Here is a 15,893-nt window from a genome sequence, read left to right as displayed (position 1 = left end):
TCAAGAGCGCTGCCTTGCAGAGGTCCTGGGTTTGACTCCCAGCACCTACATGGTGGTTCACAGCCATCTGCAACCCCAGTTTCAAGGTATCCGACATCCTCTTCTGGCCTCTGTAGGCAGTGCATGCATGCGATGCAGAGACTTCATACATGTAGGCAAAACACTCAAACATAAAATTTTAAAATGATTTCAGCTGGGAGTGTGGAACACAGTGTTAGTCCCAGCATTTGGGAGGCAGAGGCAGGCAAATGTCTGCGTTTGAGGTCATCCTGGTCTACATAATGGCCTGCATGCACCCTTTCTCAAAAAAAAAACAAAACAAAGCCCTGCTTTCCAGTGTGAGCAGTGATTCCTTCCATTCAGCTCCAAGCTTTGCTGTGTCTCTTCATTTGGGGTCTGAGTGCCGTATAACTGTCGCTCAGTAAGTACATGACATGTTTGGTCAAAGGACAGAGAGCCAGGTTTGGTAGTTAAACTTGTTAAAGTGAGTACAGAAAGAAGTGTTTCACTTTACCAAGTGTTTGATAGCTTGTTACTGAGAGTCTGAATTCCTGTCCAAATGTTTGCTGTGTAGGCTTGTATTGAACAACAGTTTGATTCTCTCAACGGAGGAATATCTGTGTCGAAAAATAGCACTTTTGCAGAAGAGTTCGCACATAGCATTCGCTCAATTTTTGCCAACGTGGAAGCCAAGCTCGGTAATGCACATTTTGTTTGACCTATTTATCAAGTTTACGTTTCCTTAAGGATTCAACAATTTTGTGTTCCATTTTCGTGTTGTTCCTTTATCAGGCGAACCTTCTGAAATTGACCAGAGAGACAAGTATGTTGGAATTTGTGGGCTCTTTGTACTGCACTTTCAGATTTTTCGAACTGTTGATAAAAAGTTTTATAAGTCTTTATTGGACATTTGTAAGAAGGTAAGAACTTGAAACTTATTTTCAGTTTGTGATGTAAATTTTAATAAAGCTAGATGTTTAAAAGTGCTAATATAAAAAGTTTATTAAAAAGAGAATAAGTTACTTTTTATGAAATGTGTGTTAAAAAAGAAGATAGGGCTGGGGAGGTGGTCATGGTTAGTGCTCGCCATCCATTGTGAGTCCTGGAATCCAGGTTCCCAGAACTTATGTAATGTCACTCGCACATGGCAGCCCGCCTTTAATTCCAGTAATACTTAGCACACATTAGATTGTCTGACTTCTGATGCTAGCTAGCATGTGTCAGAGAACAATGAAGACACCCAGCGTCAACCACGAGCTTCACTGCACACATGTACTCACACATGAAAAGGCATACATGTACACAACACACATACATGCAAAAATAAAAGCAACGATAGTGTTTTAAAGTGCAGACATTCTTGAAATGGGCAAATATGTTAAAGAAAAATAACTGCATTTCATATCAGGCATGTGTGGTGGGTGTCCTTAGTGTGGGTGTGGTGGGTGTCCTTAGTGTGTGGATGTGCGCATGCGTGTTCTTAGTGTGTATGCACGTGCACATTGACTTTGTTTTATTGCTGAGACAGGGTCTGGCTGTGTAGTGCACACTGGCCTCAGTCTCAGCCGTCCTCTGCCTTAGTTTCCTGAGTGGTGGCATTACAGGAGGGCACCCGTGCCCTGTCACATTAACATCCTGTCAGTACTATTACCATGACCTTGCCTCCTCCTTCCTTTGACTTCTCCCCTTTGCCCTCATTTTTAGAGGGCAAAGAAGAAAAGATTAAATTGTTATTTTTCATCTTTGCTATTTCCATGATAGGACACCCAATTTCAGAATTGAAACTTGGTTTGTGTTTAATACTATCAATAACAGGCCACAAGGCCTTAGCTATCTTTAAGATTGTTTTTCTTTCCTAGTATTTTATTAATATACCCTGGCAGTAAAGTTGTGAAGGGTTGAATTTCATTTTGTCTTTTAAATATTATTAATTATTGTGAAATCTGTTGTGTGTGTGTGTCTGTTTGTCTGTTAATATTTAGGCAGAATAAATTTGCTGTGCTCACCACCCACTGGGAATGCTTTCATTCTTTATACAATAATCTTGAGAAAAAGACACATCTTGTAATAATAGTTGTATTTTCCGAGCTGCTTCCCTGTGTGTTGGTAGCATTGTTCAGCACAGCATCATTGGGCCTGCGCTCTATGACTTTCCCTCTGCCCTGCAGGTGCCAGCCGTCACTTTAACTGCTAATATTATTTGGTTTCCTGATAATTTTCTGATTCATAAAATGCCAGCAGCTGCCAAACTCCTAGACAGAAAAAGTCTTCAAGCCATTAAAATACACAGGGATGCCTTCCTACAGCAGAAAGCTCAGTCACTCACCAAGTAAGTTTTATAGAACAACTGTGAAGAGAAGAGATATTTGATCCTGAAAGTACTTGAGTCACAAGATGTAGTGATACTAACATAATATTGTACAGTTTCTGTATTGTTTGTCTTTTACATTTATTTATTGATTTATTTGGTGTATGTGGGTGTGCGTGTGTAAAGAGGACAGCTTGTAGTCTGGGTGTGCGTGTGTAAAGAGGACAGCTTGCAGGAGCTGGTCCTCTCCTCTACCATGTGGTACTTGGGTCCAGAGTCTGGTCCTTAGGCTTGCGTGGCAAATTCTATCACCAAGCGTCTCTCCAGTCCCCAGATTGATTTTTCAAGAACTTTGCTTTTTTTCTTAAAACCCAAACGAACAAACAAGAAAAAAACTATTTTGTGTGTATCTGTGAGTGGTGTGTGTAGTGTGTGTGTCTGATTGTCTGTTGTGTGTATGTGTTGCTAGAGATAGAACCCAGAAGGTGCCCCCTTTTTAGAAGGCCACCTACTGTTCGGTCCCCAGCTCCGAAAAAAAAAACCAAAAAAAAAAAAAAAAAAAAAAAAGAAGGCCACCTACTGTAGTGTCTTGAGATGAGCTGGATGATGACATTAGAGGACTGGGGAGTGTGTTTTCTCTGCTGAAACCATTAGAGAAATCTGAGGGAAAGTACAGTGCTGTCTCTGAGTGTGTATGAGGCATTCAGATTCAGGAGGAAGCAGATTTGACTTCTCTGACTGCATCTAGAAGGCCACACTAGACTTTGAAGGGACAATGCTGCCAGTAGTGTGAACCTTTGAAAATGCAGCAGGCTTTGGACTAAAGACATTGCATTATGGCCCTGCCCCATGTTCCTGGGGAAGAAATGAACATAAGTATGTTCACTGTTCCGGCATAGGACTCTGCAGGTCCTTCCCTGGTCTCATGTATCAGACACAGAGTGAGTGAGAACACCCTGTGGAGCTCAGTCTGCTCCTGGTGTTACCATTTCCTGAGAAACCTGGAATACAGAGATTAAACCTGACGTTCTAACAGCAGGTGGCACAGCCAGGCACTCCACCCTACGATTAAAGTGTCTTGTGCTTCTCTCAGCTGTTTCCTGATTTCAGGTGAGGAGGGGGAGGCTTAGAGAAGTGAGCACACACTCCAGTGTTCTGCCTTGTGGCTATGTGGACAGAGTGTGCCTGTCTGTGTGCCCAGGAGACTGTAGAAAGGAAGTTTTGTTTTTTTTTTTTTTGGTTCTTTTTTTTTTGGTTCTTTTTTTTCGGAGCTGGGGACCGAACCCAGGGCCTTGCGCTTCCTAGGTAAGCGCTCTACCACTGAGCTAAATCCCCAGCCCCAGGAAGGAAGTTTTAATAGGTGGAGATTGAACGTTTTCTTTTCCAAGACCCCTTACCTGACAGAATTTTACCCTAAAGCCTTTTGATTCGTTTACTTAATTACTTGTTTGTTTCTTTTTTTATTTATTTATTTTTTTTCTTTTTTTCGGAGCTGGGGACCGAACCCAGGGCCTTGCGTCTGCTAGGCAAGCGCTCTACCACTGAGCTAAATCCCCAACCCCTTGTTTGTTTATTTTTAAGAGACAGAGTCTCTCTGCAAAGCCCTGGCTGTCCTGAAATTCACCGTGTAGACCAGGCTGGCCTCAGAGAATTGAACTCAAAAAGATCCACTGTCTGTTTCCCTAGTGCTGGGATTAAAGGAGGTCACTACCCCAGCCACCTCTAGGCTTTCCTATAAAGTCAGTATAGAGCTCCATGATCAGAAAGGATGGTGGTGTTTTTTTTTTTTTTTTTTCCCAGTTTCCTTTCAGTTGTGCCAAAGAAACCTAATATTCACTCTGCTGTTGTAAAACGTGGGGGCGGGGGTCCTACCACTTGAGAGGAAGCCGCGAGGTGACAGCTGTTCTGTTGCTGGAAGTGGAAAGGGAGCTGGGGCTGCCCTCTGCTTCCTGCTGTCAGTGCCCCTGACCCCTCCGGGCATCGTTGGTGCACGGCTGCGTTTTACTATTCGTGCATTTTGTGCATCCCTTTTGACACCGGGAGAGAACTACCCTTAGGGGTAGGAGGTCTGAGCTTTTCTGGAGACTCAGGTTCCTATGCAGACACCAACACTGCTTTTCACCAGGGCAGAGGGTTGTTTTCCCTTAGTGTCTCCTGCATTTCTATTTTAAAATGGAGCTAACACATCGATAATTGAATTCCTCCTGACCCCCAATCCAACAACAAAATAAGTTGGGACCCGAAGCAGTGTCAGTTTTCAATCTTTGAAAGACAGTGATGATCTGCCATCTGGCTGTAAGAGTAGCAGCAGGACTGACAAAAAGCTCTGTCATCCACAGTGTCTGACCCAAGGCAAATTGAACACTTTTTATTATGTGTTACTATGGTCAGAATTGTTTTCTCCTGCCTCAGTTTCCTGAGTGCTGGGGATTACGTGTGACCTGCCTGCCACACTGTACAGTGAGTCCTCTCCTCTCCCATTTCTTTACCTCCCCCTTGGCCCGCCCTCCCTCCCTCCCTCCTGTCCTCTCTTGCTGTCTTTTGTTTGCTGCTGCTGTTTATTCTGACGAGTAGGCACTGTCAGCATGTGTTTTGGTTGAGTGTCTGTGGTGGGAAGGACAGCTTCCCAGACTGGGTTTTACCCCTGGCTCCTGATGTGGGCAGGGTGTGTTCCTTTGTGTGGCAGTTTCATCTTCTGTAGATTGAAGAACATAGTCCCTACATTAGGTTTTGGGGAGGGAAAGGAGGAGAGAGACACACAGTGTGGGATGCAGAGGAACAAAGAGGTAGGGGCCCACTGAATTGAAAGGTTCTTCAGGCAAGAGAGTTATTAGCTCATAGCCAGCATGCAGGGGCCTGAAGTATAAGATGCTTCATTCCTGTCAGACAAAGCAGGATGTCCACCTTCAAAGGCAAAGAGGAGGTACTGAGCTGTGGGGAAGCAGGTGTAGTTAATGTGTGTCTATACTGTGTGACAGAGGCAAGGGAGTGAGGCATGTGTAACTCGGGCACGTGATGGGTCATGTTTTGTCTGGGTAGGGGCTCAGTGTAGCCCATGCAGGTAATAGTGGTAAGGATGCTTACACACTCACCCCCCTACCCCCAGTGACAGCAAGGGGTGAGCGTATTTATTCCTTGCTTAAAGTCCTCCTGGGCCTGAGTTCTCTAACTACTGCGTAAGGTTACTGTGGGGTTTCAATGAGCTAATTTGTGTCAAGTTTAGAATAGTTACTGGTATAGCATGAACATTCAAATTAGGTTTTAAATTCAGATTCTGGCTACTTTTACTATTATTTTTTTCCATTAGAAAACAAAACCTATATGTGCCTGGCTATGTATGCCATATATGTGTAGGTGCCCTCAGACTGATCCCTGAAGCTGGAGTTGTAACTTGTGAGCTGCCATGTGGGTGCTGAGAACGGAACTTGGGTTCTTTGTAAGAGTAGGACTTGCTCTTAACTGCTGAGCTGCTTGCCAGCCTCTGCTCCCGTGTTCTTACTCACATTGAGGGTACTGTCTTCTTTCTCCTGCATTATTATAGTTGCTTTATAGATGCTAGCCTTACTATGGCTTATTTTTTTTTTTTTTTTTTTTTTTTTTTTTTCGGAGCTGGGGACCAACCCAGGGCCTTGCGCTTGCTGGGCAAGCGCTCTACCACTGAGCTAAATCCCCAACCCCAACTATGGCTTATTTTAACGCACCAGCCAAAGGGATAGTGATTCATCTTAAAACCATTCATCTTCAGTGGCTTCCCTTAGGCCCTTGAGTTGAAGTGCTTGCTTTCCATACTTCCTTCCCCACTCTCCCACCTTCCCTCTACCTCTGATCTGCTCTTCTGTCCCTCCCTCTCCTCTTTGTGCTCTGCCATCCTGGGTTTTGTTATTACTGAACAAATTGGGTGTAGTTCCAAAGCCTTAAGGCTTTTGCTCTTGTTGCTCACTCTCCTTAAACTCTCTTCTTACATGTTTGCACATCTAACTAATCTGACCAAATCCTGGCTCAGAATCATCCACACTGTGAGCCTACTCTGATCATCCTATCTAAAATTAGACAACTACCCGAGGCTCGATCTGTGTCCCTGTCTACCCCTCCCCCAGGGTGTATCAGCAGACAGTTAACGATTGTTTCGACCTTGGTTATTGATTCATTATTCTGTAGCTCTCCTTCCTAGAACCTGAGCTTCATGGTGCCAGATTTCCATCTGTTGTATTCTCAGCTAGAATTAATGCCTGGCTTGAATAGGTACTCAGTACATAGTTCAGTAACTTATATATGCATATAGGATTCTCTTTCTCTCTCTTTTTTTTTTTTAGTATAGAATAAGAGTTTATGGGGCTGGGCATTTAGCTTAGTGGTAGAGCGCTTACCTAGAAAGCGCAAGGCCCTGGGTTCGGGCCCCAGCTCAAAAAAAAAAAAAAAAAAAAAAAAAAAAAAAAAAAAAGAGTTTATTTAGGGCATGGGGAGGGGAGTTGAGGGGTAGTAGTGACAGAGAAAGGCAGAAAGAGAGAGAGACGGGGTGGGGGAGAGAGAGAGAGTTGTGTGTGTGTGTGTGTGTGTGTGTGTGTGTGTGTGTGTGTGTGTGTGTGTGTGTAGAGAGGAGTAGAGGCCAGCCATGAGCATATGGAGAGAAGCAGGGGAGTGAGTGGGGATAGGGGAAAGAGAGTGAGGGAGCAAGAGGAGAAGGGAAGAGCATAGGATTTCGTTTGAAGGCCAGAAGCATACAGTCACTGCTGGAAGGAATATTTTTGCTCTGGTCAGTATAAGACATGGCTGTATGTTTTGGTTTGTGCTCTAAGGAACCTCAATGTTTTCCTTTGCTAGAGATGTGCAGTCTTACTACGTCTTTGTGAGCTCATGGATGATGAAGATGGAGTCTATGTTATCTAAAGAGCAGAGGATGGATACATTTGCTGAAGACCTCACCAACAGATGTAATGTTTTCATACAGGTAGCTGTGTGTTCTTACTTAGAATATTTTTGGGTGTAATTTCAAATTTGTGAATTTAATTTATAGAAGTTACTCGGCCACAACTGTGAAAAGGAGGCTATGTTTTGTATATAAACAGCATGAGGAGCTGCAGAGACAGCTCGGGGGAGAGCCCTTCTCTTGCAAACATCCCAACTCTGATTCCCAGGGCTTCAGGGACTCAGTGCTCTGGCTCTGAGGGCAAGCGCACTTAGGTTTATGAAAGGAGCGGTCCTGAGGAGCTCACTGGGCCAGCAGGCTTGGCCGCAGCGCCCTTACCTGCTTGCCAGTGCTCCTGTGGGCTGTCTTGAAAGATACTTTTATATGTGAGGATTTCTTTTATCTTTAATTTTAAAAAACATTACATGTATTTAGTGAGGAGAGAGTGTGTGCATGTGAGTGGGTGTGACTGTGCTTGTGCGCATGCGTGCGTGCAGGTATGCATGTACATGTGAGTGCTTGCACTCAAGGGGGCCATGGTACCAGTGTGAAAATCAGAGGACCAGCTTGTGAGGTCGGTTCTCTTCTCTACCACTTGGGTCCCAGGGATTGAACTCAGGTTGATAGGCTTGGCAACAAGAACCCTTGCCTACTGAGCCACCTTGCCAGTCCCTACCTCAGATAAGGTAATTTACTATTTGAAACTGGCAGGGACCTGGCTTGTGCAGCTTTGGCAAATATCCCCTGGTTAAAGAGGATAGTGTGCCTTTGTTAGTGTAGCGTTTAGACATGGCAGGATTTTACTAATTGTTTGGTCTATAGTCTCTAATAACTTAGAGTTCAGTGAGAGTGTCCCACCGTTTTGTGGGCTTATCTACAAATAACATCTTTATAGTTCTATCAGGTTTTGATTTCTGTAGTGTGGTGTTAAGTACAGAGTGTTTAGAGTTATTGCAGTTCTGCTTGGGAACTGGGAGCTGGAGCGATCCTGAGCAGAAAGGCTTGGTGTCTGCTTCGTACACCAGCTGCTCCCAGGAAGTAGCTGTGCTGTTGGTCTCTGAGATGCTTTCTGTTGGAGAGCATTGGTGTCTGATATTGACACAGTTGCACAGTGTTTGTTTTAGCTAATGTCTACACAGTGTGTCTTTACTGAACCTCACATGCAGCCTTTGTATCTTCTTGCATGGAATGTGTGTCTTCTGTAAACAGTGTATGTTTTTCCTCAATCTGGTTTTACTTCATTTGTGAGTAAGAGAGAGTGAGTGTATTGGGGTGGATGCTCTTGATTCTGTGGCTCTGTGGAGCATGTCGTAGATGTGTGACTCAGTCATTCTTCACCTTACTTTTTGAGATAGTCTTTCACTGAACCTGGAGCGCACTGCTTCAGCTGGAGCCGCTGACTAGCAAGTCCCTTTGGAGGTGCCTGTCTGTCTGGGCTGGGTTGGTTAATAGATAAGCACCTCTGTGCCTCGCTTTTTAAATGGGTCTAGCGATCTGAACTTGAGTCACTGTACTTGCATAGTGAACATGTCGCCCATTGAGCTGTTTCCTTAGTGGCCATCTTTGTCTTCTCACAGGGCTGTGAGCTGGTTTCTGCCCTTGTTGCCTGTGTTTCTGACAGAAGCCTCTGAGGCAGAGGCTGTGGAGAAGCAGTTTCAGTCTCTCTGCTCTAGGTCTCCCCTAGGTCTTAACCACTTGTTTCCTCATTTTCTTGTGAGCTCTTTGATGCCTTCTCGAGAGTTTTGAGGAGTGTTACCTAGCTTTTCTAATGGTTCATAATAGGAAAAGTCATCTATATTATGTATTCTGTCCTTAACAGTGAAGATGAACAGGTTGTTAATGGCACGAGGAGTTACACACTTGAAGGCTACCACCAAAGCTTCTTTTTCTTGCCCACCTTTGACGCTTGCTGTTTCTTGTTCTGCTTTTAGCTTTCCCATGTGCACAAAAGTGTAGTCTAATGTGATAATTCTCTAGCTGACCAGGGAGAACTAGAGTATGCCACAAGCCTTAGTCTTGTGCCACCTTAGTCTTGTGCCACCTTCTCAGGAAGGACACTTCCTTCATTACATTCCTTCATTCTCTAAGTCAAGCACATCTCTTCAACACAGCTGTTGAAAGGAAAATTGCCACTGTGTGTACACTCTGCTAGTCAGAAATAGTCAATCCTGTGGTTAGGAAACAGGCTAGCTGGCAGTAACCAAATTAACCAGAAGACACAAAGAGAAGATCCAAATTAATACAAGTAGACATGAAGGGAGGATTACAACTGAGGAAATTCAGAGACTCATAAGACAGACTTAACGTGCAGAGTAGTAGGATATAAAGTCAGTCCACAGAAGTCAGCAGGCTTTCTACATACAAATGGCAGACAGTGAAAGTCAGGAAACACTGTGCTTTATAATAGCTTCAAAAATATGTGTATCTTGGGATAACTCTAACTCAACAAGTGAAAGACTTATACAATAAAAACTTTGGGAGTGAAGAAAAGAAATTGAAGACACCACAAGATGGAAAGACCACCATCCTTTTGGATTAATAGTATGAAAATGGCCATTTTACCAAAAGCAATCTTTAGATTCAATATAATTCCCATCAAAATATCAACACAGTTCTAAGTAGAAATTGAACAAAACAATCTTCAACTGCATATGGACAGACAAAAAACGGTTAAAACAATCCTAAATAATAAAAGAACTGCCAGATGTATGATCATCCCAGTTGTCAAGTTGTACTGTGTAAAGCTATGATAATAAAAACGGCGCATGGTATTGGCCTAAAGACATACACATTATCAGTGGAGTCAATTGAAGACGACCCACACACATACCTTTCCTGTGGACACCTCATTTGAACAAAAAGTCAGAAATGGACACTGGAGAAAAGACAGTACCTTTAGCTCATAGTTGGTGCTAGTCAAACAATGTAGAAGTCTTTTAGAAAAACAAAATAGATCCATTTCTGTCATCCTGCACAAAACCCAGCTATAAACCAAGGGTCTCAACATAAGGGCAGCTTCCTGAATCTGACAGGAAAGGAAGTAAGATAGTCTTGAACTCATTGGCACAGGAAGGATTTTCTCAGCAGGACAGTGGTAGCATAAGCCCAAAGACCAGTAATTAATAAATGGGACCCCATGAAACTGAGAAGTTCTGGGACTGCAAAGGGCACTTGTCATTTTGGCAGAGTGACAGCCTAAAGAATTGGAAAATGTCAGGGTTGGGGATTTAGCTCAGTGGTAGAGCGCTTGCCTAGCAAGCGCAAGGCCCTGGTATTGGTCCTCAGCCCCGGAAAAAAAAAAAGAATTGGAAAACATCTTTACCGATTGCAAATCTGATAGAAGGTTAATATCTAAAATCCATAAAGACTAAGAAAACTGAGCATTAAGAAAACAATAACCCAGGTAAATGGAGTAAAGACCTAAGCAGGCACAGATGGCTGAGAAACATCCTTCACCATCAGGGAAATAGAAACGGCAGCTACTTTGAGATTTCTTTCCTCTTATCCCACTCAGAATGGCCAAGATAATAAAACAAATGCCAGCTCGTGCTGTTGAGCATGCAGGGAAAGGAGAACATTCATTCACTGCAGATGGGAGTGCAAACTTTACAGCCCCTCTGGAAACCAGCGTGCTTCCTCAGGAAGCTGGAGTCAACCAACCCAGAGATCCAGCTACACTGCTCTTGGGATAAGGACTCTGCATCCTACTACAGAGATGCCCTCTCATCCATGTTCATTGCCGCTCTGTTCCTGACAGCCAGAACTTGGAAACACCGTAGATGTCCCTCAGCAGAAGAACGGATAGTGGAAATGTTGTACATTTATACAATGGAATATTGCTCAGCTGTTAAAATGAAATTATGAAATTTGTAGATAAGTTCATGGATGGAGCTAGTAGAAAAGAACATTCTGAGTGAGGTAACCCAGACCCTTAGAAGATGAGTGCTGTATATTTTTTCTTACATTTACTTGGATGCTGGCTTTTAAAATTCTGGAATGTGTTCTGCAGTCTGAATAACCAAGAGGCCAGGTACCAGGGGGGGAGGAGGCTCTCCCAAGGAAGGGAAAAATAGAAGGTAGTGTTATGGATGGATAAAGAGGATACTAGACTAGGAGAGTTAGTGGGGACTGTGGCATCACACGTAAGACCAGCACAGTTTCCAGCCAGAGGGGCTTTCAGCAGTGAGGTGGGAAAGTGGAGACAGAACCCCAGCCCTAACCAAGAAGACACTTGCTATTGATGCCTGCCGGCAACCACACTTCAGGGCAGGCCCATGTCCGTCCAGGAGCTGTTGGCCAACATAAGACAGATTCCATGTTTTTATATATATACGTATTTGACCCCTCCCCCTGTTTTTGTTTTATTGGACTTTGCTTTTGTGTGTGTGTGTGTGTTGTTTTTGTTGTTTTGTTTTAATTTAAAGGAGAGAACATAAAGTTGGGTAGGTAGTAAGGTAGCGAGGATCTGTGGGGATTTAGGGGAGGGGAAAACATCAAAATATTGTATCAAATTTGTTTTTATTTAAAAAGAAACTAAAGAAAAATATATATTGATATGTATGTGGTTTTAAACCCTTTGGAGCTTTAAGTGAAAATATGTGAGGGGCTGAAAAAAATGACCCGGCAGTTAAAAGAGCTCATTACTTTTCCAGAGGGTCTGAGTTCAGATTTCACCACCGGCACTGGCAGCTCACAACCATCCATACTTCAGTTCCAGCAGATCCAGTGGCCTCCACGTGCACGTGCACGCACGCACACACACACACACACACACACACACACACACACACACCACACACACCCTATCCATCATCTTGTTTACTATTTAGTCTTCCTGGAGTTCAGAAGAGTTAGAAAATACTTTTAAGCAGCAAAATACTTACGTGCTCCTTCATGAAAGAAGGGGATGAGAGAATGTATTCTAGTTCTTGGGCGAGATGGAGAGAAAGCTGACGAGAGACAGATAACAGGTGGACTGTGGGAATTGGGCTAGGCCCCTGGTTCTCCACCTGCCGAGCTGTGTGCTCCTCCTGTTACGGTGACCCACAACTATAACAGGATTTTGTTGCTAGTGCCTAACTGATTTTCTACTGTTACAAAGCATAAATATTTGACCCGCAGATTGAGAGCTGCTGGTCTGGGTGGAGAGGAAGAATGCTATTAGCTTGGTGCTCAGAACTTCCTTCGCATGTCTGCGTTGTTCAAGGAAGCGACTCCCCAGTTTTCAGTTTTCCTTAGTCCTTGGTTCCCTGCTCTCAGTATCAGAAGATGGGATCTCTTGTCTCCTCAGCAGTTAAGAGGAGGATGAGTTATTAGGTATTTCACTGGCACTTAACACACCATTTTGCTGGAGAGGTTTTCATTTTCTTTAAGTGAACAGCTTTTTAAAAGCCAGGAAATGTGTAAATGTCTAGTATTTGATAGTTCAGGAAATTATTAAGGGCTGCTTTGAAGCTCACAGTGTTGTCAGGAGTAGTGTTTCTAACTCTTTAAGAACTGACTTTAAAAGGGACATTGAGTGTTTGGAGAGATGAGTCAGAGGTGAAGAATACTAGGCACTAATCCATTGTATCCATGTTTAATCCAGCAGCACAGAACTGCCTCTAACACGGGTTCCCAGAGACCCAACACCCATTTCTGGTCTCAGGAACTGCGTTCACGTGTTGGGCAGACATACATGCAATACAATACCATACCATAAAAATAATAAATAAGAGACTTAGAAATACTGGCTATTGGCATGCTTATGGATAGCATACGTGGGGAACAAGGTCTGAATGAAATCTGTGATTCCATTGTTCATTTTCTTCTGTAGGGCTTCTTATATGCATATAGTATTAGCACCATTATAAAGACCACGATGAACCTCTACATGTCCATGCAGAAGCCTATGACCAGAACCTCCGTGAAGGCACTGTGCAGGCTCATTGAGCTTCTCAAGGTGAGGTAGTGCTGTTTCGCTTTGTCACCGGGACTTGGGACATGACCTCAGCTACAGTAGGGTGCTCTTGGGGATTGGGGGAGGGGGTTTATTTTCTGGTCACATCAGAACACAAGCTTAGAAGAAAGTGAGCTTAAAATTGAAAACAACTCATGCTTGACTAATACAGGTGCTGCCGTATACAGCTGTGCGTGTTGACAGTCTCAGCTCAGCCTGGCTCATCTTAAATGTGCTCAGATTGGTTCCCTGGTCTAATCAGTGCGTTAGCCAACAGTCAAGGAAACCATCTAACCCTAAGCCTAGCTTGTCATGAAGCCCTGGGTACCCTTTGTAAGTTACTGAAAGCTCTCTTGGAAGTGAAACTGTGTGGATCTACATTCACTATGCCCCTGTAAAGTTGAAAGAGTGAGGTGACTGACCATCTGTGGGTTTAAACTCTGTTAGCAGCCAAGCTCATGAGAAGAAGGGAGAGTTAGCTTTAGTGTTGTCAGTAATTATTTTAGTCACAGAAGGGTTATAAAGCAAGTTGCATGAATTGAAAAATTTTGTGTTAAAATACCCAGTATTTACAAGTGTTCACATGCAAATGAGGTCAGTTTATGTGACGCTGTTGATTGTAGTTTAAAGAAAGCACTGGGGTCTTGTGGGTAAACAGTGGACTGATAGATTCAGATGACTTCACAGGGAGTATACTTATTGGAATGTAAAATGGTTTTTAGTATAACTCCTTGTAGGTAGGAGAGCCCAGCTATGAAATTAAGACTCAGATTTGCTAGTAAGTTTCCAGTAATCATGTACTTTGGACTTTCTTTATTCTTTTTTTTTTTTTTTCTTTTTTTTTCCCTTCTGGAGCTGAGGACCGAACCCAAGGCCTTGTGCTTGCTAGGCAAGTGCTCTACCACTGAGCCAAATCCCCAACCCCTTACTTTGGACTTTCTTAAAACTAACTTCCTTCCTTCCTTCCTTCCTTCCTTCCTTCCTTCCTTCCTTCCTTCCTGTATTACCAAGTATTTTTTTGTTTTTCTTTGAGATAGGGCCTCACTGTACATCATTGTCTTGGTTAGGGTTACTATTGCTGTGATGAAAACATCCTGACCCAAAACATCCTGGGGAGGAAAGAGTTCATTTTACTTAAAGTTCCATATGGTAATCATCATTAAAAGCGTGAGGGTAGAAACTCACACAGAGCAGGAATCTGGAACAGGAGCTGACACAGAGGCCATGGAGCAGTGCTGCTTACTGGCTTACTCTGCCTGCTTATAGAAGCCAGGACACCCTGAGGGATGGCACCACCCACAGCGGACTGGGCCCTCCTCATCCATCACCAGTTTCTTAACAGCTGGGTCTTTTGGAGGCATCTTTTCAGTTAAGGTTCTCTTTCAGCCGAGTCTGACTCGAGTCAGGGTCATAGAAACCTAGCCAGCAGCCTAGGTTATCTTTCAGTCATAGCAGTTCCCCTGTCTCTTATGGATGCAGGGATTACAGGCCTCTTCCTCCGTACCTGCCATTAAGCAGCCAGTCAGCACAAGTTGTTTGGACCATTTTTAATAATTTGCACCTAATTGTTAATGATAATGAATTTTTGTTTATTTACTGTATTTCTGTTTGAAAAACCTATTTGTACTTTTGGGGAGGGTGTGGTTCTATTGATTGTGTAAAAAAATCTTTGATTTATTTGAAATTTGGAATGTTTGTAGAAAAGAATCTTTCATTTAGTATATATCATCTTTTTATTTTATTTTTTAATGGCTTTTGACAAGTACAGGTGCTTAATTTTAATGCAGTTGAATTTTCCAGCATAATGCTTTGTGTGTGTGTCTGTGTGTCTGTCTTTGTGTATAAGTGTGTCTGTGTGTGCAGGCCAGCAGTCAAGCTCAGAATCTGATTCTTTGAAGCTATGTATGTACTTTGTGGTTTGAGACAGGGTTCTGGAGTTTACCAGTGAGGCTAGCAAGCTCCAGGGACCCGTCTGTCTTCTGGGCACTGGGGAGATAAGCGTGTGTCGCCATGCTTGGCTGGTTTAATGTAGGTATGGGAAATCAGACTTGCTTCTTCATGTCTGTGAAGCAAGCAAGCACTTAAAGACCAAACCGTCTCTGCAGCCCCGAGTGGTGCATTTTGGTTGGGGAGAGAGAGAGAGGAAGAGGGAGGAGAGGGAGAAGGAGAGGGAGAGGGAGTGTGTGAGAGTCCGTGTGTCTGTGTCTTGATTCTCCTCTAGTCTCATTTACTAAATTCCTTCCTTTCTTAGGCTCATGAAGGTTTTCTTTAACGATTACGATTTTGCTGTAAGTTTTGTTACTTTTTGCAAAGTCACTTTTATTTCTTTTAGGCGATAGAGCATATGTTCCACAGGAGAAGCATGGTTGTTGCGGACTCGGTGTCACATATAACACAGCACCTTCAGCATCAGGCTCTTAACTCTATCTCTGTAGCCAAGGTACGCAGATTGTGATGTGTGCAGCGGAATTAAGGGATCATGCAATGCCACGTTATCTGCATTTCCTGGGTTAGCTTCTGTTCTGCTCCTGCCAGATGGGTTATTTCTGTAGTGCTCTATCCACTGCATTTTGTAATCTTTACAATTAGCAGAATTGTAGTCTGAAAAACTGTCATGCTTGACTAATGCAGGCACTATCTTGTTTAAGAGCGTGTACTGACAGTGGGAACTCAGCCTGGCTCCCTGTAATCAGTGCATTAGCCGACAGTCAGGGAAACCATCTAACCCAGAGCCTAACTTG

The 15,893-nt window shown here is 43.5% G+C and overlaps 1 protein-coding gene across 1 annotated transcript in view; it reads left to right on the top strand.

Annotated features, from left to right (window-relative positions):
- The window catches only part of Washc4 (WASH complex subunit 4), a 54,294-nt gene that overhangs the window by 14,331 nt on the left and 24,070 nt on the right, over positions 1 to 15,893 (top strand). The window contains exons 11-16 of the mRNA XM_032910510.1: positions 575 to 698; positions 793 to 920; positions 2,169 to 2,329; positions 7,130 to 7,256; positions 13,030 to 13,155; positions 15,485 to 15,592. Coding sequence (XP_032766401.1) covers positions 575 to 698; positions 793 to 920; positions 2,169 to 2,329; positions 7,130 to 7,256; positions 13,030 to 13,155; positions 15,485 to 15,592 — 774 coding nt within the window. The remainder of the gene's footprint in view (positions 1 to 574; positions 699 to 792; positions 921 to 2,168; positions 2,330 to 7,129; positions 7,257 to 13,029; positions 13,156 to 15,484; positions 15,593 to 15,893) is intronic.

This window comes from Rattus rattus, chromosome 1 (genome assembly GCF_011064425.1).
Source record: "Rattus rattus isolate New Zealand chromosome 1, Rrattus_CSIRO_v1, whole genome shotgun sequence".
NCBI classification, from domain to species: Eukaryota; Metazoa; Chordata; class Mammalia; order Rodentia; family Muridae; genus Rattus; species Rattus rattus.
Note: the sequence above shows the minus strand (reverse complement) of the source record. Positions and strands in the feature narration are given on the sequence as shown.